General features: G+C 37.3%; 1 protein-coding gene across 1 annotated transcript in view; it reads right to left on the bottom strand.

Annotated features, from left to right (window-relative positions):
• Positions 1-27797, bottom strand: part of LOC102803789 (uncharacterized) — a 39531-nt gene that overhangs the window by 8881 nt on the left and 2853 nt on the right. The window contains exons 3-56 of the mRNA XM_085505830.1: positions 22491-22643; positions 21755-21898; positions 21314-21601; positions 20790-20933; positions 20502-20645; positions 20061-20348; positions 19538-19681; positions 19250-19393; positions 18809-19096; positions 18285-18428; positions 17997-18140; positions 17556-17843; positions 17032-17175; positions 16744-16887; positions 16303-16590; positions 15779-15922; positions 15491-15634; positions 15050-15337; positions 14527-14670; positions 14239-14382; positions 13798-14085; positions 13274-13417; positions 12986-13129; positions 12545-12832; positions 12021-12164; positions 11733-11876; positions 11292-11579; positions 10768-10911; positions 10480-10623; positions 10039-10326; positions 9515-9658; positions 9227-9370; positions 8786-9073; positions 8262-8405; positions 7974-8117; positions 7533-7820; positions 7009-7152; positions 6721-6864; positions 6280-6567; positions 5756-5899; positions 5468-5611; positions 5027-5314; positions 4502-4645; positions 4214-4357; positions 3773-4060; positions 3249-3392; positions 2961-3104; positions 2520-2807; positions 1996-2139; positions 1708-1851; positions 1267-1554; positions 743-886; positions 455-598; positions 14-301 (exon numbers count right to left, since the gene is read on the bottom strand). Coding sequence (XP_085361956.1) covers positions 14-301; positions 455-598; positions 743-886; positions 1267-1554; positions 1708-1851; positions 1996-2139; positions 2520-2807; positions 2961-3104; positions 3249-3392; positions 3773-4060; positions 4214-4357; positions 4502-4645; positions 5027-5314; positions 5468-5611; positions 5756-5899; positions 6280-6567; positions 6721-6864; positions 7009-7152; positions 7533-7820; positions 7974-8117; positions 8262-8405; positions 8786-9073; positions 9227-9370; positions 9515-9658; positions 10039-10326; positions 10480-10623; positions 10768-10911; positions 11292-11579; positions 11733-11876; positions 12021-12164; positions 12545-12832; positions 12986-13129; positions 13274-13417; positions 13798-14085; positions 14239-14382; positions 14527-14670; positions 15050-15337; positions 15491-15634; positions 15779-15922; positions 16303-16590; positions 16744-16887; positions 17032-17175; positions 17556-17843; positions 17997-18140; positions 18285-18428; positions 18809-19096; positions 19250-19393; positions 19538-19681; positions 20061-20348; positions 20502-20645; positions 20790-20933; positions 21314-21601; positions 21755-21898; positions 22491-22643 — 10377 coding nt within the window. The remainder of the gene's footprint in view (positions 1-13; positions 302-454; positions 599-742; positions 887-1266; positions 1555-1707; positions 1852-1995; positions 2140-2519; positions 2808-2960; positions 3105-3248; positions 3393-3772; positions 4061-4213; positions 4358-4501; positions 4646-5026; positions 5315-5467; positions 5612-5755; positions 5900-6279; positions 6568-6720; positions 6865-7008; positions 7153-7532; positions 7821-7973; positions 8118-8261; positions 8406-8785; positions 9074-9226; positions 9371-9514; positions 9659-10038; positions 10327-10479; positions 10624-10767; positions 10912-11291; positions 11580-11732; positions 11877-12020; positions 12165-12544; positions 12833-12985; positions 13130-13273; positions 13418-13797; positions 14086-14238; positions 14383-14526; positions 14671-15049; positions 15338-15490; positions 15635-15778; positions 15923-16302; positions 16591-16743; positions 16888-17031; positions 17176-17555; positions 17844-17996; positions 18141-18284; positions 18429-18808; positions 19097-19249; positions 19394-19537; positions 19682-20060; positions 20349-20501; positions 20646-20789; positions 20934-21313; positions 21602-21754; positions 21899-22490; positions 22644-27797) is intronic.

Below are 27797 nucleotides of genomic sequence, written 5' to 3'. Positions count from 1 at the left end.
AACCACTACTTACATGGTTCAGCATCAACACAAACACGTCCACATCCATTACTGCAACATTTCTGGTCTCCATCACAATGTTCATCGCCATTGCACTCTTGTGAACAGATGCCACCCATGCCTGGTTGTATGGCTGGGCACACTCCTTGTTTAGTAACAGGCACAAGATCGACACATACATGCCCACAACCATTGCTACAACATTTCTGGAACTGCGAGCATGAATGATCATTTTCGCATGAATCACTGCAAATTCCCACATGCCCTGCTGGAACAGCTGGACATTCACCTGGTTTTGGACCTGTCATATAACATATTCATAAATATTATAACAGGTATTTGCTGGGGTTCTTGAAACAGCTAACATTTAAATGAAAATTATTGCTTGATTTCATAGGATAGAGAACCAAAACGTGAACAGATTGATATCAAATACTGGAAATATCACACTCACCTGGTTGAGCATCAACACATACACGTCCACATCCATTACTGCAACATTTCATGCTTCCCTCACAATGTGCATCATCGTAGCATTCCATATTGCATGTTCCGGCCTGCCCTTGTTGAACCACTGGGCATACACCATCTTTAACAACTGCAAAAAGATTGATCATAAATGGCATGTAAATGACATATTACTGAAACTTGATGCACAATCCATATGACAAATTTCTGCATGTTTGTCTAAGGGTATTTTGAATAATTGTGTTATTTTCTGTGTGAAAATTCCTTAACTTACCTGGTGTTGGGTCTACGCAAACTGTTCCACAACCATTTGAACAACATTTTTGGAATTCTGCACATGATTCATCATTGTCGCATAGTTGTACACATGTTCCAACTGTATCTTGTTGAACAGCAGGGCATTGACCAGGTTTGATTACTGTAAGATAAGATATGTTTGCAAATATTGTAGATGGATGTGATATGAATGTAAATCCAATGTATTCATTTTTGCCGAACATATTAGATAATCTGGTGAACTGAGTTCCCACCATGATATCATATTTTAATTAAACAATCTTGATATTCGCCTCGGGCAATGACAGATATTTCATCATAAAATGAAACATGTTACAAACATACTTCGTTTTTTTTACCTTGAATAAACTAATTCAAAAGATTGCCTTACCATAGACACATGTTTAATGAATAAATGAAAGTGGGTGACTAGCTAACAATGTAGTCGATTACAAAGAATTGTCTAGCCCCTTCTTTATAAACTTCTTATAGTTTTTGAAAATTGCGGAAACCACTACTTACATGGTTCAGCATCAACACAAACACGTCCACATCCATTACTGCAACATTTCTGGTCTCCATCACAATGTTCATCGCCATTGCACTCTTGTGAACAGATGCCACCCATGCCTGGTTGTATGGCTGGGCACACTCCTTGTTTAGTAACAGGCACAAGATCGACACATACATGCCCACAACCATTGCTACAACATTTCTGGAACTGCGAGCATGAATGATCATTTTCGCATGAATCACTGCAAATTCCCACATGCCCTGCTGGAACAGCTGGACATTCACCTGGTTTTGGACCTGTCATATAACATATTCATAAATATTATAACAGGTATTTGCTGGGGTTCTTGAAACAGCTAACATTTAAATGAAAATTATTGCTTGATTTCATAGGATAGAGAACCAAAACGTGAACAGATTGATATCAAATACTGGAAATATCACACTCACCTGGTTGAGCATCAACACATACACGTCCACATCCATTACTGCAACATTTCATGCTTCCCTCACAATGTGCATCATCGTAGCATTCCATATTGCATGTTCCGGCCTGCCCTTGTTGAACCACTGGGCATACACCATCTTTAACAACTGCAAAATGATTGATCATAAATGGCATGTAAATGACATATTACTGAAACTTGATGCACAATCCATATGACAAATTTCTGCATGTTTGTCTAAGGGTATTTTGAATAATTGTGTTATTTTCTGTGTGAAAATTCCTTAACTTACCTGGTGTTGGGTCTACGCAAACTGTTCCACAACCATTTGAACAACATTTTTGGAATTCTGCACATGATTCATCATTGTCGCATAGTTGTACACATGTTCCAACAGTATCTTGTTGAACAGCAGGGCATTGACCAGGTTTGATTACTGTAAGATAAGATATGTTTGCAAATATTGTAGATGGATGTGATATGAATGTAAATCCAATGTATTCATTTTTGCCGAACATATTAGATAATCTGGTGAACTGAGTTCCCACCATATTATCATATTTTAATTAAACAATCTTGATATTCGCCTCGGGCAATGACAGATATTTCATCATAAAATGAAACATGTTACAAACATACTTCGTTTTTTTTACCTTGAATAAACTAATTCAAAAGATTGCCTTACCATAGACACATGTTTAATGAATAAATGAAAGTGGGTGACTAGCTAACAATGTAGTCGATTACAAAGAATTGTCTAGCCCCTTCTTTATAAACTTCTTATAGTTTTTGAAAATTGCGGAAACCACTACTTACATGGTTCAGCATCAACACAAACACGTCCACATCCATTACTGCAACATTTCTGGTCTCCATCACAATGTTCATCGCCATTGCACTCTTGTGAACAGATGCCACCCATGCCTGGTTGTATGGCTGGGCACACTCCTTGTTTAGTAACAGGCACAAGATCGACACATACATGCCCACAACCATTGCTACAACATTTCTGGAACTGCGAGCATGAATGATCATTTTCGCATGAATCACTGCAAATTCCCACATGCCCTGCTGGAACAGCTGGACATTCACCTGGTTTTGGACCTGTCATATAACATATTCATAAATATTATAACAGGTATTTGCTGGGGTTCTTGAAACAGCTAACATTTAAATGAAAATTATTGCTTGATTTCATAGGATAGAGAACCAAAACGTGAACAGATTGATATCAAATACTGGAAATATCACACTCACCTGGTTGAGCATCAACACATACACGTCCACATCCATTACTGCAACATTTCATGCTTCCCTCACAATGTGCATCATCGTAGCATTCCATATTGCATGTTCCGGCCTGCCCTTGTTGAACCACTGGGCATACACCATCTTTAACAACTGCAAAATGATTGATCATAAATGGCATGTAAATGACATATTACTGAAACTTGATGCACAATCCATATGACAAATTTCTGCATGTTTGTCTAAGGGTATTTTGAATAATTGTGTTATTTTCTGTGTGAAAATTCCTTAACTTACCTGGTGTTGGGTCTACGCAAACTGTTCCACAACCATTTGAACAACATTTTTGGAATTCTGCACATGATTCATCATTGTCGCATAGTTGTACACATGTTCCAACAGTATCTTGTTGAACAGCAGGGCATTGACCAGGTTTGATTACTGTAAGATAAGATATGTTTGCAAATATTGTAGATGGATGTGATATGAATGTAAATCCAATGTATTCATTTTTGCCGAACATATTAGATAATCTGGTGAACTGAGTTCCCACCATATTATCATATTTTAATTAAACAATCTTGATATTCGCCTCGGGCAATGACAGATATTTCATCATAAAATGAAACATGTTACAAACATACTTCGTTTTTTTTACCTTGAATAAACTAATTCAAAAGATTGCCTTACCATAGACACATGTTTAATGAATAAATGAAAGTGGGTGACTAGCTAACAATGTAGTCGATTACAAAGAATTGTCTAGCCCCTTCTTTATAAACTTCTTATAGTTTTTGAAAATTGCGGAAACCACTACTTACATGGTTCAGCATCAACACAAACACGTCCACATCCATTACTGCAACATTTCTGGTCTCCATCACAATGTTCATCGCCATTGCACTCTTGTGAACAGATGCCACCCATGCCTGGTTGTATGGCTGGGCACACTCCTTGTTTAGTAACAGGCACAAGATCGACACATACATGCCCACAACCATTGCTACAACATTTCTGGAACTGCGAGCATGAATGATCATTTTCGCATGAATCACTGCAAATTCCCACATGCCCTGCTGGAACAGCTGGACATTCACCTGGTTTTGGACCTGTCATATAACATATTCATAAATATTATAACAGGTATTTGCTGGGGTTCTTGAAACAGCTAACATTTAAATGAAAATTATTGCTTGATTTCATAGGATAGAGAACCAAAACGTGAACAGATTGATATCAAATACTGGAAATATCACACTCACCTGGTTGAGCATCAACACATACACGTCCACATCCATTACTGCAACATTTCATGCTTCCCTCACAATGTGCATCATCGTAGCATTCCATATTGCATGTTCCGGCCTGCCCTTGTTGAACCACTGGGCATACACCATCTTTAACAACTGCAAAATGATTGATCATAAATGGCATGTAAATGACATATTACTGAAACTTGATGCACAATCCATATGACAAATTTCTGCATGTTTGTCTAAGGGTATTTTGAATAATTGTGTTATTTTCTGTGTGAAAATTCCTTAACTTACCTGGTGTTGGGTCTACGCAAACTGTTCCACAACCATTTGAACAACATTTTTGGAATTCTGCACATGATTCATCATTGTCGCATAGTTGTACACATGTTCCAACAGTATCTTGTTGAACAGCAGGGCATTGACCAGGTTTGATTACTGTAAGATAAGATATGTTTGCAAATATTGTAGATGGATGTGATATGAATGTAAATCCAATGTATTCATTTTTGCCGAACATATTAGATAATCTGGTGAACTGAGTTCCCACCATATTATCATATTTTAATTAAACAATCTTGATATTCGCCTCGGGCAATGACAGATATTTCATCATAAAATGAAACATGTTACAAACATACTTCGTTTTTTTTTACCTTGAATAAACTAATTCAAAAGATTGCCTTACCATAGACACATGTTTAATGAATAAATGAAAGTGGGTGACTAGCTAACAATGTAGTCGATTACAAAGAATTGTCTAGCCCCTTCTTTATAAACTTCTTATAGTTTTTGAAAATTGCGGAAACCACTACTTACATGGTTCAGCATCAACACAAACACGTCCACATCCATTACTGCAACATTTCTGGTCTCCATCACAATGTTCATCGCCATTGCACTCTTGTGAACAGATGCCACCCATGCCTGGTTGTATGGCTGGGCACACTCCTTGTTTAGTAACAGGCACAAGATCGACACATACATGCCCACAACCATTGCTACAACATTTCTGGAACTGCGAGCATGAATGATCATTTTCGCATGAATCACTGCAAATTCCCACATGCCCTGCTGGAACAGCTGGACATTCACCTGGTTTTGGACCTGTCATATAACATATTCATAAATATTATAACAGGTATTTGCTGGGGTTCTTGAAACAGCTAACATTTAAATGAAAATTATTGCTTGATTTCATAGGATAGAGAACCAAAACGTGAACAGATTGATATCAAATACTGGAAATATCACACTCACCTGGTTGAGCATCAACACATACACGTCCACATCCATTACTGCAACATTTCATGCTTCCCTCACAATGTGCATCATCGTAGCATTCCATATTGCATGTTCCGGCCTGCCCTTGTTGAACCACTGGGCATACACCATCTTTAACAACTGCAAAAAGATTGATCATAAATGGCATGTAAATGACATATTACTGAAACTTGATGCACAATCCATATGACAAATTTCTGCATGTTTGTCTAAGGGTATTTTGAATAATTGTGTTATTTTCTGTGTGAAAATTCCTCAACTTACCTGGTGTTGGGTCTACGCAAACTGTTCCACAACCATTTGAACAACATTTTTGGAATTCTGCACATGATTCATCATTGTCGCATAGTTGTACACATGTTCCAACTGTATCTTGTTGAACAGCAGGGCATTGACCAGGTTTGATTACTGTAATATAAAATATGATTGCAAATATTGTAGATGGATGTGATATGTATGTAAATCCAATGTATTCATTTTTGCCGAACATATTAGATAATCTGGTGAACTGAGTTCCCACCATATTATCATATTTTAATTAAACAATCTTAATATTCGCCTCGGGCAATGACAGATATTTCATCACAAAATGAAACATGTTACAAACATACTTCGTTTTTTTTACCTTGAATAAACTAATTCAAAAGATTGCCTTACCATAGACACATGTTTAATGGATAAATGACAGTGGGTGACTAGCTAACAATGTAGTCGATTACAAAGAATTGTCTAGCCCCTTCTTTATAAACTTCTTATAGTTTTTGAAAATTGCGGAAACCACTACTTACATGGTTCAGCATCAACACAAACACGTCCACATCCATTACTGCAACATTTCTGGTCTCCATCACAATGTTCATCGCCATTGCACTCTTGTGAACAGATGCCACCCATGCCTGGTTGTATGGCTGGGCACACTCCTTGTTTAGTAACAGGCACAAGATCGACACATACATGCCCACAACCATTGCTACAACATTTCTGGAACTGCGAGCATGAATGATCATTTTCGCATGAATCACTGCAAATTCCCACATGCCCTGCTGGAACAGCTGGACATTCACCTGGTTTTGGACCTGTCATATAACATATTCATAAATATTATAACAGGTATTTGCTGGGGTTCTTGAAACAGCTAACATTTAAATGAAAATTATTGCTTGATTTCATAGGATAGAGAACCAAAACGTGAACAGATTGATATCAAATACTGGAAATATCACACTCACCTGGTTGAGCATCAACACATACACGTCCACATCCATTACTGCAACACTTCATGCTTCCCTCACAATGTGCATCATCGTAGCATTCCATATTGCATGTTCCGGCCTGCCCTTGTTGAACCACTGGGCATACACCATCTTTAACAACTGCAAAATGATTGATCATAAATGGCATGTAAATGACATATTACTGAAACTTGATGCACAATCCATATGACAAATTTCTGCATGTTTGTCTAAGGGTATTTTGAATAGTTGTGTTATTTTCTGTGTGAAAATTCCTTAACTTACCTGGTGTTGGGTCTACGCAAACTGTTCCACAACCATTTGAACAACATTTTTGGAATTCTGCACATGATTCATCATTGTCGCATAGTTGTACACATGTTCCAACTGTATCTTGTTGAACAGCAGGGCATTGACCAGGTTTGATTACTGTAAGATAAGATATGTTTGCAAATATTGTAGATGGATGTGATATGAATGTAAATCCAATGTATTCATTTTTGCCGAACATATTAGATAATCTGGTGAACTGAGTTCCCACCATATTATCATATTTTAATTAAACAATCTTGATATTCGCCTCGGGCAATGACAGATATTTCATCATAAAATGAAACATGTTACAAACATACTTCGTTTTTTTTACCTTGAATAAACTAATTCAAAAGATTGCCTTACCATAGACACATGTTTAATGAATAAATGAAAGTGGGTGACTAGCTAACAATGTAGTCGATTACAAAGAATTGTCTAGCCCCTTCTTTATAAACTTCTTATAGTTTTTGAAAATTGCGGAAACCACTACTTACATGGTTCAGCATCAACACAAACACGTCCACATCCATTACTGCAACATTTCTGGTCTCCATCACAATGTTCATCGCCATTGCACTCTTGTGAACAGATGCCACCCATGCCTGGTTGTATGGCTGGGCACACTCCTTGTTTAGTAACAGGCACAAGATCGACACATACATGCCCACAACCATTGCTACAACATTTCTGGAACTGCGAGCATGAATGATCATTTTCGCATGAATCACTGCAAATTCCCACATGCCCTGCTGGAACAGCTGGACATTCACCTGGTTTTGGACCTGTCATATAACATATTCATAAATATTATAACAGGTATTTGCTGGGGTTCTTGAAACAGCTAACATTTAAATGAAAATTATTGCTTGATTTCATAGGATAGAGAACCAAAACGTGAACAGATTGATATCAAATACTGGAAATATCACACTCACCTGGTTGAGCATCAACACATACACGTCCACATCCATTACTGCAACATTTCATGCTTCCCTCACAATGTGCATCATCGTAGCATTCCATATTGCATGTTCCGGCCTGCCCTTGTTGAACCACTGGGCATACACCATCTTTAACAACTGCAAAAAGATTGATCATAAATGGCATGTAAATGACATATTACTGAAACTTGATGCACAATCCATATGACAAATTTCTGCATGTTTGTCTAAGGGTATTTTGAATAATTGTGTTATTTTCTGTGTGAAAATTCCTCAACTTACCTGGTGTTGGGTCTACGCAAACTGTTCCACAACCATTTGAACAACATTTTTGGAATTCTGCACATGATTCATCATTGTCGCATAGTTGTACACATGTTCCAACTGTATCTTGTTGAACAGCAGGGCATTGACCAGGTTTGATTACTGTAATATAAAATATGATTGCAAATATTGTAGATGGATGTGATATGTATGTAAATCCAATGTATTCATTTTTGCCGAACATATTAGATAATCTGGTGAACTGAGTTCCCACCATATTATCATATTTTAATTAAACAATCTTAATATTCGCCTCGGGCAATGACAGATATTTCATCACAAAATGAAACATGTTACAAACATACTTCGTTTTTTTTACCTTGAATAAACTAATTCAAAAGATTGCCTTACCATAGACACATGTTTAATGGATAAATGACAGTGGGTGACTAGCTAACAATGTAGTCGATTACAAAGAATTGTCTAGCCCCTTCTTTATAAACTTCTTATAGTTTTTGAAAATTGCGGAAACCACTACTTACATGGTTCAGCATCAACACAAACACGTCCACATCCATTACTGCAACATTTCTGGTCTCCATCACAATGTTCATCGCCATTGCACTCTTGTGAACAGATGCCACCCATGCCTGGTTGTATGGCTGGGCACACTCCTTGTTTAGTAACAGGCACAAGATCGACACATACATGCCCACAACCATTGCTACAACATTTCTGGAACTGCAAGCATGAATGATCATTTTCGCATGAATCACTGCAAATTCCCACATGCCCTGCTGGAACAGCTGGACATTCACCTGGTTTTGGACCTGTCATATAACATATTCATAAATATTATAACAGGTATTTGCTGGGGTTCTTGAAACAGCTAACATTTAAATGAAAATTATTGCTTGATTTCATAGGATAGAGAACCAAAACGTGAACAGATTGATATCAAATACTGGAAATATCACACTCACCTGGTTGAGCATCAACACATACACGTCCACATCCATTACTGCAACATTTCATGCTTCCCTCACAATGTGCATCATCGTAGCATTCCATATTGCATGTTCCGGCCTGCCCTTGTTGAACCACTGGGCATACACCATCTTTAACAACTGCAAAATGATTGATCATAAATGGCATGTAAATGACATATTACTGAAACTTGATGCACAATCCATATGACAAATTTCTGCATGTTTGTCTAAGGGTATTTTGAATAATTGTGTTATTTTCTGTGTGAAAATTCCTCAACTTACCTGGTGTTGGGTCTACGCAAACTGTTCCACAACCATTTGAACAACATTTTTGGAATTCTGCACATGATTCATCATTGTCGCATAGTTGTACACATGTTCCAACTGTATCTTGTTGAACAGCAGGGCATTGACCAGGTTTGATTACTGTAATATAAAATATGATTGCAAATATTGTAGATGGATGTGATATGTATGTAAATCCAATGTATTCATTTTTGCCGAACATATTAGATAATCTGGTGAACTGAGTTCCCACCATATTATCATATTTTAATTAAACAATCTTAATATTCGCCTCGGGCAATGACAGATATTTCATCACAAAATGAAACATGTTACAAACATACTTCGTTTTTTTTACCTTGAATAAACTAATTCAAAAGATTGCCTTACCATAGACACATGTTTAATGGATAAATGACAGTGGGTGACTAGCTAACAATGTAGTCGATTACAAAGAATTGTCTAGCCCCTTCTTTATAAACTTCTTATAGTTTTTGAAAATTGCGGAAACCACTACTTACATGGTTCAGCATCAACACAAACACGTCCACATCCATTACTGCAACATTTCTGGTCTCCATCACAATGTTCATCGCCATTGCACTCTTGTGAACAGATGCCACCCATGCCTGGTTGTATGGCTGGGCACACTCCTTGTTTAGTAACAGGCACAAGATCGACACATACATGCCCACAACCATTGCTACAACATTTCTGGAACTGCGAGCATGAATGATCATTTTCGCATGAATCACTGCAAATTCCCACATGCCCTGCTGGAACAGCTGGACATTCACCTGGTTTTGGACCTGTCATATAACATATTCATAAATATTATAACAGGTATTTGCTGGGGTTCTTGAAACAGCTAACATTTAAATGAAAATTATTGCTTGATTTCATAGGATAGAGAACCAAAACGTGAACAGATTGATATCAAATACTGGAAATATCACACTCACCTGGTTGAGCATCAACACATACACGTCCACATCCATTACTGCAACATTTCATGCTTCCCTCACAATGTGCATCATCGTAGCATTCCATATTGCATGTTCCGGCCTGCCCTTGTTGAACCACTGGGCATACACCATCTTTAACAACTGCAAAATGATTGATCATAAATGGCATGTAAATGACATATTACTGAAACTTGATGCACAATCCATATGACAAATTTCTGCATGTTTGTCTAAGGGTATTTTGAATAATTGTGTTATTTTCTGTGTGAAAATTCCTTAACTTACCTGGTGTTGGGTCTACGCAAACTGTTCCACAACCATTTGAACAACATTTTTGGAATTCTGCACATGATTCATCATTGTCGCATAGTTGTACACATGTTCCAACTGTATCTTGTTGAACAGCAGGGCATTGACCAGGTTTGATTACTGTAAGATAAAATATGTTTGCAAATATTGTAGATGGATGTGATATGTGTGTAAATCCAATGTATTCATTTTTGCCGAACATATTAGATAATCTGGTGAACTGAGTTCCCACCATATTATTATATTTTAATTAAACAATCTTAATATTCGCCTCGGGCAATGACAGATATTTCATCACAAAATGAAACATGTTACAAACATACTTCGTTTTTTTTACCTTGAATAAACTAATTCAAAAGATTGCCTTACCATAGACACATGTTTAATGGATAAATGACAGTGGGTGACTAGCTAACAATGTAGTCGATTACAAAGAATTGTCTAGCCCCTTCTTTATAAACTTCTTATAGTTTTTGAAAATTGCGGAAACCACTACTTACATGGTTCAGCATCAACACAAACACGTCCACATCCATTACTGCAACATTTCTGGTCTCCATCACAATGTTCATCGCCATTGCACTCTTGTGAACAGATGCCACCCATGCCTGGTTGTATGGCTGGGCACACTCCTTGTTTAGTAACAGGCACAAGATCGACACATACATGCCCACAACCATTGCTACAACATTTCTGGAACTGCGAGCATGAATGATCATTTTCGCATGAATCACTGCAAATTCCCACATGCCCTGCTGGAACAGCTGGACATTCACCTGGTTTTGGACCTGTCATATAACATATTCATAAATATTATAACAGGTATTTGCTGGGATCCTTGAAACTGCTAACATTTAAATAAAAATTATTGCTTGATTTCATAGGATAGAGAACCAAAACGTGAACAGATTGATATCAAATACTGGAAATATCACACTCACCTGGTTGAGCATCAACACATACACGTCCACATCCATTACTGCAACATTTCATGCTTCCCTCACAATGTGCATCATCGTAGCATTCCATATTGCATGTTCCGGCCTGCCCTTGTTGAACCACTGGGCATACACCATCTTTAACAACTGCAAAAAGATTGATCATAAATGGCATGTAAATGACATATTACTGAAACTTGATGCACAATCCATATGACAAATTTCTGCATGTTTGTCTAATGGTATTTTGAATAATTGTGTTATTTTCTGTGTGAAAATTCCTCAACTTACCTGGTGTTGGGTCTACGCAAACTGTTCCACAACCATTTGAACAACATTTTTGGAATTCTGCACATGATTCATCATTGTCGCATAGTTGTACACATGTTCCAACTGTATCTTGTTGAACAGCAGGGCATTGACCAGGTTTGATTACTGTAAGATAAGATATGATTGCAAATATTGTAGATGGATGTGATATGTATGTAAATCCAATGTATTCAGTTTTGCCGAACATATTAGATAATCTGGTGAACTGAGTTCCCACCATATTATCATATTTTAATTAAACAATCTTGATATTCGCCTCGGGCAATGACAGATATTTCATCATAAAATGAAACATGTTACAAACATACTTCGTTTTTTTTACCTTGAATAAACTAATTCAAAAGATTGCCTTACCATAGACACATGTTTAATGGATAAATGACAGTGGGTGACTAGCTAACAATGTAGTCGATTACAAAGAATTGTCTAGCCCCTTCTTTATAAACTTCTTATAGTTTTTGAAAATTGCGGAAACCACTACTTACATGGTTCAGCATCAACACAAACACGTCCACATCCATTACTGCAACATTTCTGGTCTCCATCACAATGTTCATCGCCATTGCACTCTTGTGAACAGATGCCACCCATGCCTGGTTGTATGGCTGGGCACACTCCTTGTTTAGTAACAGGCACAAGATCGACACATACATGCCCACAACCATTGCTACAACATTTCTGGAACTGCGAGCATGAATGATCATTTTCGCATGAATCACTGCAAATTCCCACATGCCCTGCTGGAACAGCTGGACATTCACCTGGTTTTGGACCTGTCATATAACATATTCATAAATATTATAACAGGTATTTGCTGGGGTTCTTGAAACAGCTAACATTTAAATGAAAATTATTGCTTGATTTCATAGGATAGAGAACCAAAACGTGAACAGATTGATATCAAATACTGGAAATATCACACTCACCTGGTTGAGCATCAACACATACACGTCCACATCCATTACTGCAACATTTCATGCTTCCCTCACAATGTGCATCATCGTAGCATTCCATATTGCATGTTCCGGCCTGCCCTTGTTGAACCACTGGGCATACACCATCTTTAACAACTGCAAAAAGATTGATCATAAATGGCATGTAAATGACATATTACTGAAACTTGATGCACAATCCATATGACAAATTTCTGCATGTTTGTCTAAGGGTATTTTGAATAATTGTGTTACTTTCTGTGTGAAAATTCCTCAACTTACCTGGTGTTGGGTCTACGCAAACTGTTCCACAACCATTTGAACAACATTTTTGGAATTCTGCACATGATTCATCATTGTCGCATAGTTGTACACATGTTCCAACTGTATCTTGTTGAACAGCAGGGCATTGACCAGGTTTGATTACTGTAAGATAAGATATGATTGCAAATATTGTAGATGGATGTGATATGTATGTAAATCCAATGTATTCAGTTTTGCCGAACATATTAGATAATCTGGTGAACTGAGTTCCCACCATATTATCATATTTTAATTAAACAATCTTGATATTCGCCTCGGGCAATGACAGATATTTCATCATAAAATGAAACATGTTACAAACATACTTCTTTTTTTTTACCTTGAATAAACTAATTCAAAAGATTGCCTTACCATAGACACATGTTTAATGAATAAATGAAAGTGGGTGACTAGCTAACAATGTAGTCGATTACAAAGAATTGTCTAGCCCCTTCTTTATAAACTTCTTATAGTTTTTGAAAATTGCGGAAACCACTACTTACATGGTTCAGCATCAACACAAACACGTCCACATCCATTACTGCAACATTTCTGGTCTCCATCACAATGTTCATCGCCATTGCACTCTTGTGAACAGATGCCACCCATGCCTGGTTGTATGGCTGGGCACACTCCTTGTTTAGTAACAGGCACAAGATCGACACATACATGCCCACAACCATTGCTACAACATTTCTGGAACTGCGAGCATGAATGATCATTTTCGCAGGAATCACTGCAAATTCCCACATGCCCTGCTGGAACAGCTGGACATTCACCTGGTTTTGGACCTGTCATATAACATATTCATAAATATTATAACAGGTATTTGCTGGGGTTCTTGAAACAGCTAACATTTAAATGAAAATTATTGCTTGATTTCATAGGATAGAGAACCAAAACGTGAACAGATTGATATCAAATACTGGAAATATCACACTCACCTGGTTGAGCATCAACACATACACGTCCACATCCATTACTGCAACATTTCATGCTTCCCTCACAATGTGCATCATCGTAGCATTCCATATTGCATGTTCCGGCCTGCCCTTGTTGAACCACTGGGCATACACCATCTTTAACAACTGCAAAATGATTGATCATAAATGGCATGTAAATGACATATTACTGAAACTTGATGCACAATCCATATGACAAATTTCTGCATGTTTGTCTAAGGGTATTTTGAATAATTGTGTTATTTTCTGTGTGAAAATTCCTCAACTTACCTGGTGTTGGGTCTACGCAAACTGTTCCACAACCATTTGAACAACATTTTTGGAATTCTGCACATGATTCATCATTGTCGCATAGTTGTACACATGTTCCAACTGTATCTTGTTGAACAGCAGGGCATTGACCAGGTTTGATTACTGTAAGATAAGATATGATTGCAAATATTGTAGATGGATGTGATATGTATGTAAATCCAATGTATTCAGTTTTGCCGAACATATTAGATAATCTGGTGAACTGAGTTCCCACCATATTATCATATTTTAATTAAACAATCTTAATATTCGCCTCGGGCAATGACAGATATTTCATCATAAAATGAAACATGTTACAAACATACTTCGTTTTTTTACCTTGAATAAACTAATTCAAAAGATTGCCTTACCATAGACACATGTTTAATGGATAAATGACAGTGGGTGACTAGCTAACAATGTAGTCGATTACAAAGAATTGTCTAGCCCCTTCTTTATAAACTTCTTATAGTTTTTGAAAATTGCGGAAACCACTACTTACATGGTTCAGCATCAACACAAACACGTCCACATCCATTACTGCAACATTTCTGGTCTCCATCACAATGTTCATCGCCATTGCACTCTTGTGAACAGATGCCACCCATGCCTGGTTGTATGGCTGGGCACACTCCTTGTTTAGTAACAGGCACAAGATCGACACATACATGCCCACAACCATTGCTACAACATTTCTGGAACTGCGAGCATGAATGATCATTTTCGCAGGAATCACTGCAAATTCCCACATGCCCTGCTGGAACAGCTGGACATTCACCTGGTTTTGGACCTGTCATATAACATATTCATAAATATTATAACAGGTATTTGCTGGGGTTCTTGAAACAGCTAACATTTAAATGAAAATTATTGCTTGATTTCATAGGATAGAGAACCAAAACGTGAACAGATTGATATCAAATACTGGAAATATCACACTCACCTGGTTGAGCATCAACACATACACGTCCACATCCATTACTGCAACATTTCATGCTTCCCTCACAATGTGCATCATCGTAGCATTCCATATTGCATGTTCCGGCCTGCCCTTGTTGAACCACTGGGCATACACCATCTTTAACAACTGCAAAATGATTGATCATAAATGGCATGTAAATGACATATTACTGAAACTTGATGCACAATCCATATGACAAATTTCTGCATGTTTGTCTAAGGGTATTTTGAATAATTGTGTTATTTTCTGTGTGAAAATTCCTCAACTTACCTGGTGTTGGGTCTACGCAAACTGTTCCACAACCATTTGAACAACATTTTTGGAATTCTGCACATGATTCATCATTGTCGCATAGTTGTACACATGTTCCAACTGTATCTTGTTGAACAGCAGGGCATTGACCAGGTTTGATTACTGTAAGATAAGATATGATTGCAAATATTGTAGATGGATGTGATATGTATGTAAATCCAATGTATTCAGTTTTGCCGAACATATTAGATAATCTGGTGAACTGAGTTCCCACCATATTATCATATTTTAATTAAACAATCTTAATATTCGCCTCGGGCAATGACAGATATTTCATCATAAAATGAAACATGTTACAAACATACTTCGTTTTTTTTACCTTGAATAAACTAATTCAAAAGATTGCCTTACCATAGACACATGTTTAATGGATAAATGACAGTGGGTGACTAGCTAACAATGTAGTCGATTACAAAGAATTGTCTAGCCCCTTCTTTATAAACTTCTTATAGTTTTTGAAAATTGCGGAAACCACTACTTACATGGTTCAGCATCAACACAAACACGTCCACATCCATTACTGCAACATTTCTGGTCTCCATCACAATGTTCATCGCCATTGCACTCTTGTGAACAGATGCCACCCATGCCTGGTTGTATGGCTGGGCACACTCCTTGTTTAGTAACAGGCACAAGATCGACACATACATGCCCACAACCATTGCTACAACATTTCTGGAACTGCGAGCATGAATGATCATTTTCGCATGAATCACTGCAAATTCCCACATGCCCTGCTGGAACAGCTGGACATTCACCTGGTTTTGGACCTGTTATATAACATATTCACAAATATTATAACAGGTATTTGCTGGGATCCTTGAAACAGCTAACATTTAAATGAAAATTATTGCTTGATTTCATAGGATAGAGAACCAAAACGTGAACAGATTGATATAAAATACTGGAAATATCACACTCACCTGGTTGAGCATCAACACATACACGTCCACATCCATTGCTGCAACATTTCATGCTTCCCTCACAATGTGCATCATCGTAGCATTCCATATTGCATGTTCCGGCCTGCCCTTGTTGAACCACTGGGCATACACCATCTTTAACAACTGCAAAAAGATTGATCATAAATGGCATGTAAATGACATATTACTGAAACTTGATGCACAATCCATATGACAAATTTCTGCATGTTTGTCTAAGGGTATTTTGAATAATTGTGTTATTTTCTGTGTGAAAATTCCTCAACTTACCTGGTGTTGGGTCTACGCAAACTGTTCCACAACCATTTGAACAACATTTTTGGAATTCTGCACATGATTCATCATTGTCGCATAGTTGTACACATGTTCCAACTGTATCTTGTTGAACAGCAGGGCATTGACCAGGTTTGATTACTGTAAGATAAGATATGATTGCAAATATTGTAGATGGATGTGATATGTATGTAAATCCAATGTATTCAGTTTTGCCGAACATATTAGATAATCTGGTGAACTGAGTTCCCACCATATTATCATATTTTAATTAAACAATCTTGATATTCGCCTCGGGCAATGACAGATATTTCATCATAAAATGAAACATGTTACAAACATACTTCGTTTTTTTTACCTTGAATAAACTAATTCAAAAGATTGCCTTACCATAGACACATGTTTAATGAATAAATGAAAGTGGGTGACTAGCTAACAATGTAGTCGATTACAAAGAATTGTCTAGCCCCTTCTTTATAAACTTCTTATAGTTTTTGAAAATTGCGGAAACCACTACTTACATGGTTCAGCATCAACACAAACACGTCCACATCCATTACTGCAACATTTCTGGTCTCCATCACAATGTTCATCGCCATTGCACTCTTGTGAACAGATGCCACCCATGCCTGGTTGTATGGCTGGGCACACTCCTTGTTTAGTAACAGGCACAAGATCGACACATACATGCCCACAACCATTGCTACAACATTTCTGGAACTGCGAGCATGAATGATCATTTTCGCATGAATCACTGCAAATTCCCACATGCCCTGCTGGAACAGCTGGACATTCACCTGGTTTTGGACCTGTCATATAACATATTCATAAATATTATAACAGGTATTTGCTGGGGTTCTTGAAACAGCTAACATTTAAATGAAAATTATTGCTTGATTTCATAGGATAGAGAACCAAAACGTGAACAGATTGATATCAAATACTGGAAATATCACACTCACCTGGTTGAGCATCAACACATACACGTCCACATCCATTACTGCAACATTTCATGCTTCCCTCACAATGTGCATCATCGTAGCATTCCATATTGCATGTTCCGGCCTGCCCTTGTTGAACCACTGGGCATACACCATCTTTAACAACTGCAAAAAGATTGATCATAAATGGCATGTAAATGACATATTACTGAAACTTGATGCACAATCCATATGACAAATTTCTGCATGTTTGTCTAAGGGTATTTTGGATAATTGAGTTATTTTCTGTGTGAAAATTCCTCAACTTACCTGGTGTTGGGTCTACACAAACTGTTCCACAACCATTTGAACAACATTTTTGGAATTCTGCACATGATTCATCATTGTCGCATAGTTGTACACATGTTCCAACTGTATCTTGTTGAACAGCAGGGCATTGACCAGGTTTGATTACTGTAAGATAAGATATGATTGCAAATATTGTAGATGGATGTGATATGTATGTAAATCCAATGTATTCAGTTTTGCCGAACATATTAGATAATCTGGTGAACTGAGTTCCCACCATATTATCATATTTTAATTAAACAATCTTGATATTCGCCTCGGGCAATGACAGATATTTCATCATAAAATGAAACATGTTACAAACATACTTCGTTTTTTTTACCTTGAATAAACTAATTCAAAAGATTGCCTTACCATAGACACATGTTTAATGGATAAATGACAGTGGGTGACTAGCTAACAATGTAGTCGATTACAAAGAATTGTCTAGCCCCTTCTTTATAAACTTCTTATAGTTTTTGAAAATTGCGGAAACCACTACTTACATGGTTCAGCATCAACACAAACACGTCCACATCCATTACTGCAACATTTCTGGTCTCCATCACAATGTTCATCGCCATTGCACTCTTGTGAACAGATGCCACCCATGCCTGGTTGTATGGCTGGGCACACTCCTTGTTTAGTAACAGGCACAAGATCGACACATACATGCCCACAACCATTGCTACAACATTTCTGGAACTGCGAGCATGAATGATCATTTTCGCATGAATCACTGCAAATTCCCACATGCCCTGCTGGAACAGCTGGACATTCACCTGGTTTTGGACCTGTCATATAACATATTCATAAATATTATAACAGGTATTTGCTGGGGTTCTTGAAACAGCTAACATTTAAATGAAAATTATTGCTTGATTTCATAGGATAGAGAACCAAAACGTGAACAGATTGATATCAAATACTGGAAATATCACACTCACCTGGTTGAGCATCAACACATACACGTCCACATCCATTACTGCAACATTTCATGCTTCCCTCACAATGTGCATCATCGTAGCATTCCATATTGCATGTTCCGGCCTGCCCTTGTTGAACCACTGGGCATACACCATCTTTAACAACTGCAAAAAGATTGATCATAAATGGCATGTAAATGACATATTACTGAAACTTGATGCACAATCCATATGACAAATTTCTGCATGTTTGTCTAAGGGTATTTTGGATAATTGAGTTATTTTCTGTGTGAAAATTCCTCAACTTACCTGGTGTTGGGTCTACACAAACTGTTCCACAACCATTTGAACAACATTTTTGGAATTCTGCACATGATTCATCATTGTCGCATAGTTGTACACATGTTCCAACTGTATCTTGTTGAACAGCAGGGCATTGACCAGGTTTGATTACTGTAAGATAAGATATGATTGCAAATATTGTAGATGGATGTGATATGTATGTAAATCCAATGTATTCAGTTTTGCCGAACATATTAGATAATCTGGTGAACTGAGTTCCCACCATATTATCATATTTTAATTAAACAATCTTGATATTCGCCTCGGGCAATGACAGATATTTCATCATAAAATGAAACATGTTACAAACATACTTCGTTTTTTTTACCTTGAATAAACTAATTCAAAAGATTGCCTTACCATAGACACATGTTTAATGGATAAATGACAGTGGGTGACTAGCTAACAATGTAGTCGATTACAAAGAATTGTCTAGCCCTTCTTTATAAACTTCTTATAGTTTTTGAAAATTGCGGAAACCACTACTTACATGGTTCAGCATCAACACAAACACGTCCACATCCATTACTGCAACATTTCTGGTCTCCATCACAATGTTCATCGCCATTGCACTCTTGTGAACAGATGCCACCCATGCCTGGTTGTATGGCTGGGCACACTCCTTGTTTAGTAACAGGTACAAGATCGACACATACATGCCCACAACCATTGCTACAACATTTCTGGAACTGCGAGCATGAATGATCATTTTCGCAGGAATCACTGCAAATTCCCACATGCCCTGCTGGAACAGCTGGACATTCACCTGGTTTTGGACCTGTCATATAACATATTCATAAATATTATAACAGGTATTTGCTGGGGTTCTTGAAACAGCTAACATTTAAATGAAAATTATTGCTTGATTTCATAGGATAGAGAACCAAAACGTGAACAGATTGATATCAAATACTGGAAATATCACACTCACCTGGTTGAGCATCAACACATACACGTCCACATCCATTACTGCAACATTTCATGCTTCCCTCACAATGTGCATCATCGTAGCATTCCATATTGCATGTTCCGGCCTGCCCTTGTTGAACCACTGGGCATACACCATCTTTAACAACTGCAAAAAGATTGATCATAAATGGCATGTAAATGACATATTACTGAAACTTGATGCACAATCAATATGACAAATTTCTGCATGTTTGTCTAAGGGTATTTTGGATAATTGTGTTATTTTCTGTGTGAAAATTCCTCAACTTACCTGGTGTTGGGTCTACGCAAACTGTTCCACAACCATTTGAACAACATTTTTGGAATTCTGCACATGATTCATCATTGTCGCATAGTTGTACACATGTTCCAACTGTATCTTGTTGAACAGCAGGGCATTGACCAGGTTTGATTACTGTAAGATAAGATAGGTTAGCAAATATTGTAGATGGATGTGATATGTATGTAAATCCAATGTATTCAGTTTTGCCGAACATATTAGATAATCTGGTGAACTGAGTTCCCACCATATTATCATATTTTAATTAAACAATCTTAATATTCGCCTCGGGCAATGACAGATATTTCATCACAAAATGAAACATGTTACAAACATACTTCGTTTTTTTTACCTTGAATAAACTAATTCAAAAGATTGCCTTACCATAGACACATGTTTAATGGATAAATGATAGTGGGTGACTAGCTAACAATGTAGTCGATTACAAAGAATTGTCTAGCCCCTTCTTTATAAACTTCTTATAGTTTTTGAAAATTGCGGAAACCACTACTTACATGGTTCAGCATCAACACAAACACGTCCACATCCATTACTGCAACATTTCTGGTCTCCATCACAATGTTCATCGCCATTGCACTCTTGTGAACAGATGCCACCCATGCCTGGTTGTATGGCTGGGCACACTCCTTGTTTAGTAACAGGCACAAGATCGACACATACATGCCCACAACCATTGCTACAACATTTCTGGAACTGCGAGCATGAATGATCATTTTCGCAGGAATCACTGCAAATTCCCACATGCCCTGCTGGAACAGCTGGACATTCACCTGGTTTTGGACCTGTCATATAACATATTCATAAATATTATAGCAGGTATTTGCTGGGGTTCTTGAAACAGCTAACATTTAAATGAAAATTATTGCTTGATTTTATAGGGTAGAGAACCAAAATGTGAACAGATTGATATCAACTACTGAAAATATCACACTCACCTGGTTGAGCATCAACACATACACGTCCACATCCATTACTGCAACATTTCATGCTTCCCTCACAATGTGCATCATCGTAGCATTCCATATTGCATGTTCCGGCCTGCCCTTGTTGAACCACTGGGCATACACCATCTTTAACAACTGCAAAAAGATTGATCATAAATGGCATGTAAATGACATATTACTGAAACTTGATGCACACTTCAATCAATCTGACAAATTTCTGCATGTTAGTCTAAGGGTATTTTGGATAATTGTGTTACTGTATGTGCGAAAATTCAACTGTCCTTAACATTTGAAAACGTATTTGTAGGGCTACCATGAAATCAGATAAGTCACCTCCGAGTAAAACATATATTAAAATATACACCTTGCTTTTATCATATGTAAAATTTTCCCCGAAAATATTAACACTATCTTACGTATGTGTGCAAAAAATAACTGCGAGTGATTGATTTACTAACAAAAGAATGGTGTGAATGATGGGAAATAGACTAGACTAGCTCTGCATGAGCTAATTTCTGTTTCCCAGCCATAGATTAATATTATTATTATTTATCAATATTTATTAGTTATTATTTATTGCTGTATTGTTATTTTTTATGTAATCTATGGCAAATAAACATTATTATTAAAATGTTCGTATTCACTTCCCCAATTTCTGTGATGTGTGAAAATGTTATTTCAACACTACTTACGAGGTTACCGTCTGTGTGAGAATTCCTAAACTTACCTGGTGTTGGGTTCATGCAAATTGTTCCACATCCATTTGAACAACATTTTAGGAATTCTGCACATGATTCATCAGTGTTGCATTGTTGTACGCATGCGCCAACTGTTTCATTTTGTAGAAGAACAGCCTGAGGGCATTGACCTGGCTTGGCCCCTGCAATATAATGTTGTTAACATCACATATAGCTATCAGATAATATATAAGAATATAGATATTGAGTTGTGTGCATAATACGAAGGAATCATTTCACATGATGTTTTATTTGTTTTAGTACAGATGAACATATATACACCATTACTGGGCAGCAGAATCATAGCATATAGTCAAAGTCCACCATAAGCAAATAATAATTCATGACATGCCAAAGTTAATGGCTAGGATATCATACCTTCCGCCAGACAGAAAAGACATAAAGCCCATTGCCGCAGTGCAATTTATTATTGAGTATCCAGACGTAAAGCCTGTTGTTCAATCAGCGTGGAAAGTAAAATGACTTCTGGTTAAGGTGGAGATATCGACTATTGGCAATGTTGTTGTTGTTTGTTTTTTTTCAAATGTAGTCGATATCTCCGACATTTAAAACTATTTGCCCCTTCAATTAATGAGATACAAAAGGTTTCTGTGTCTTGGCTCGATGTGTCAACTCATTAATTTACGGTGGAGTTTCTTTGATAAAACAATACAAAACTCATAGCAAAGTTAACAATCCATCATTCTCAAGTTGAGCGCCATATCTAAGCGAAAATTATCCAGTCTGCCCGTCCTTGATAAACTTTGCTTTGATCCTGACACCCGCGATTTAATGAGGGAGCACTGTACGTATGCATTAAACGGTCGGCGGAATAATGCACTTGTTCGATTCACTTGGCAAGAGATAATATTACCAGCTACATACCCAACTCTTTCTAGCTTAGTAACGGTACCCAGGCCAGGCAAAACGAGAACCTACATTGATTCTCACGACTTAAATATACTAAACATTAACGACATACTACGTGAAATAGACAAATTTAAATTGTTAAGGTATTGAATGTGAGTTAGGGTTTGTTGAGCTAGCCAACGGGAGCTCATACCTAATACTGTAAAACCATTTATTTTCACTGGCATTAAATTTCACTATAATGATCTATTTCACTGGTTACCGGACTTGGCAAAAAAAAAACAATAAGTTCTATTGTCATTTCACGTGTTGACGTGGATTTAATTTAGCGGCTTTTATTTATCAGTGAAAATGTCTAAATTGAAAAACCAATTAATGCGTTTACAGTAAAGAGAACCCTTGAAAACCTGCACTAAACATAACCAATACGTTGAAGGCTACAAAGCATTAGCAACTATGCATGCAAGACATAACTACATACAGATAAGGCTTGATTTTCGTAACGATGACCATATTCCTAATCAATTATTTTACATTTCTATGAGATTCCAAAATATTGTTCACAATGTAAATGTTACTCCATGAAACACCCCCCACTTAAGCGTGCCTTGACAAGTACAGTGGTGGCGCTTCGAGGTACACTCAGATAACCTTGATTTCAGAGATAGCACGTCCAACATGTTCAAAGATGTTTAGTATAATATTGTTTTTTTTATTTTGCTTCATAGTGAAATTAATTAATTAATTTCGGAGATGCAGATATAGGATTTGTGTATTTGTGATGCACAGGATAAAACTGCGAATCCTTTGAAGTTTGCTTGGTTCGTGATGTGCACGGCCACCTTCTAGTAAGAAATGGGCACTGTAAGAAATGAGCTAAACGGTTGTTTTTTTTTCAGATTTTTTCGGTATTTAAAACCGTATTTTTTACTTGTCATATAATGGTGTCATATACATGTTACGCGTTCAGTGATTAATGTACGTCTGTCTATGAACGAGGCTCATGATTATATGACGTACTGGGACATGTCACGTAATACCAAAATTCCCAATTGTGTTGTTTTGTTGCGGTTTAAGAAGAAAGCCGAGGCATTAATAGAATTATATTTATTCTGAATAATTTCAAAGTGACATGAATTAGAACATTGGGAATTGAGGTCATAGATGATGATGCGTGACAAGGCGAGCCTTGAGGCGGTGTCTACTGGTACTACCACTCGTTAACTTGAGAGGTTGTTATGTTGTATTTACTTTCTTTTGTGTTTACAAACACTAACTTTTTAAGGTTTCACCTGCATGACGTCAGCACTTTCACGTGCCTGGTAGTACTTGTACATGTTACATTCCGATGTCAACTTAAGCGTCAGTCGTCGCCATAGGTGTATTTATCATTGCATTTACATTTAACTAATCAACAGTTCAACACATATAATTCTTTCAAACAGTGTTTTGATTTACTTTAAAAAATATTTGTTATGCCGTTGTACGTTCACAGCTACACGTGGAGCTCGTCCAGTGATGACGTGCTTTGTGTAAGCGCAAATTATTTTATCCGAAAAAAATTGATGTCTTCAATAAAAAGATCCAGTTTCCAAAAAAAATGAAACGGATGTGTTTTATAAAATGAACACATTGTATGTGGCCAATCCCAAGTCAATGTTGTCAAACGATCTCATTACATTAGAGGTATTAGGGGCGACGTCAAAAATCAATGTCGGATTAAAAAAATCATTCATCTAGTTTAGATATGGGTTACCGTGAAAAGTTTCTATAAAACAACATCAAATATTTTTTTATTGTTTTTATTCCGAATCAAAGGTGTAATGCGGTGATATAGCGTAGTTATGCCGACCACCCACTCCACTTCACACCGGGTTCGAGAATCCAGAACACGCATATCATTCACTTAAAATAGACATAGACGTATAATATGTGTTGAATTGCAGAATGATAGTGACACAATATTAAATGTACTGCGAGATATCTATAACGTCACCCACCTGTTACTTGGAACAAACTGACACTGGCCAGAGAAAGTAGTAACACCAGATATGCATAAATATGCATCATGATGATCGGTTGCCTAATGACGAATAAAGAAACATAAAGTGAACGCAACTGGTTATAGCTGCATGCACCAATCACCAATGGAGACCTGCACCCCTTTTTTAAAAAAACAGCACTGACAATTAATCAATATCTGTCAAACTTGTTTTTGATTACCGCACCTTCGTCATTAGACCACTTTCTGTCCCAGATTAGTTATGGCTATGGCAATAATTATCAGTAAACAAATCAAGTCACAAAATTTTGTTTCTCTTTTTTTCAAAAATGCAGAAGGTAGGATTTCCTGTTGGTACGTGGAATATGCGATTGACGTTAATGCCATGATAACCTAGAAAAGAAGCATGTCATTTTCTATGTGAGAAATTTGGCACAGTGTGAATATCAGTAATATACACAGATACACACAAATGTCCCGCTGTCATCAACAACATAATATAGACTGTATACACGGATCAGATCTCGCTGAGTGTATTATAGAGTAGAATGTAAACTGATAAGTTTCACCTATATGTCACTGTTTTTGTCTATATAAATAAATATCCTAGTTTCATGTGTCGAACCACAATTTTTTGAACATCACATTAAAATTAGATTTACTTGAAAATATGAACCGCGTAACAATTGTAGTGAAAATCCTGGTTACGTTTAGATAGGCAGCTTTGATTGAACAAGATTCTAACAATGTCACCGTGTATAACATGTTCTACTCACGTTGGAGGTTGTGTATGTGTATGTGTGTGTGTGTGTACGGAGAATCCTAGCGATAAATAGAACAGAGTGAAACAATGTGTATACTACCGGTATAGACAATACCTTGATCTTCCTTGGTAAGTCTGCAGCTAGCTAGCGAGACTTGGACGACGGCGACCAGTGATAGACTGTTCAGCTTACCACGTTACCAAGAGGTGAACAGTTTTCACTTTTATCTCGACAGACCACGTGACTTACATTGGAGGGTGGTGGCAGTGCCAGACACTAACATCCCCGACAGCAAATAACATTTTATGAACACTTCACTTTCAATTCCTACTAGCTTTCTCTACAAGAGACTATGCCTGTTATCATTATTAATTTGACTCACTTCTCTTCAGCGGACAACCAGCTTCAAAATGTCGCCGTATTCCAATACTTAATTCAAACAGTGCATTTAAAATTGTGAAGAGCGTTTGACAGTAAGAGCTGGGGTGAGACATTGTGTATTTTGTATTGTTAAAATAACCTACATCGTTTACTTTTTTGACCTCAAGTTCAAGTTTAGTGTATGGGCGGCGTTTGTCGATGGCTTCCAAGGTTACAGAATGTCAAGTGTAAGCATTAAGACACATCAGAACTAGATTCACATGGGATGTTCGCCTTGCTATATGTATATAGACAGATTTGTAATCATATAGTTATAAGTACTGTAGAAGTCACTTTTGTTAGACGACCGAGTAAACACAGTTCCACCGAAACGCATACACACATGTCATTCTGTCTGTGTTGAGTTATGAGTTTGGAACATTGCCATAGTTTCCGTGGAAGGTGTGTGTGTATTATCAATGCGAACAGAAATATGGCAAATGGGCGACACACCAGCCTTTCGACTTTTATGTAAAATGTACTACTTGTGGTTTAATGAAAGCTAATCGTGACATATTGTACAATGTGTTCATTTATGCACTGTGCAATAACACCTGATTTCAGAAAAAAATCAAAAATAAATCACGTCATGCGTTATACATTCAATACACACCTCATTGTTTTTTTCCAACAGTATATATGGACAATCCGTATACATGTCACTGCGTGGTGATCCGGGATACGCATAATATCATATGTATTGTATAACATAATATATGTCTTACATTATTTAAGTTCCTTGAAGCATTACTAGTTTATCTGCTTAGCCTAGGGATACCAAAGTCAGAGTTTCATGGGCCCGTGGTTTGGACATTTTTCCCAAGTTCAGACTAGATGCCTAAGTTCTAGAGATTTTCTTTGTCCAGAGCGATATCTGAGATCTGGTTAGTTTTCCAGTCCCAGAGCGACGCGGGGCGTTTCTCCGTCCAGGGCGATGGCTGGAGTTTGGTGAGTTCCAAGACACAGAAAGATGATTGAGGCCATGATACTTTCTCGTACCCAGAGTGATGCGTGAAATCTGAAGGGTTTGCCGGGCACGCGTTATGCATAATGTAATGAGAGTTGCACGGACGCAGAGCGATGTATAGGTCTAGAGGGTTTATATTGCACTGTTTTGCATCAGTATGTGCGTACTTTTGCACCCATTGTGTGAAATTGTGTATCTAATGCGCTCAACTTTGCACACGATGTGTGTATCGGTGTACATAACTTTGCATCTGGTATGTGTACCCTTGTAATAA

The sequence above is a fragment of the Saccoglossus kowalevskii genome, chromosome 2 (genome assembly GCF_978046115.1).
Source record: "Saccoglossus kowalevskii chromosome 2, keSacKowa6.1, whole genome shotgun sequence".
NCBI classification, from domain to species: Eukaryota; Metazoa; Hemichordata; class Enteropneusta; family Harrimaniidae; genus Saccoglossus; species Saccoglossus kowalevskii.
This window is presented reverse-complemented; position numbering and strand designations above follow the sequence as displayed.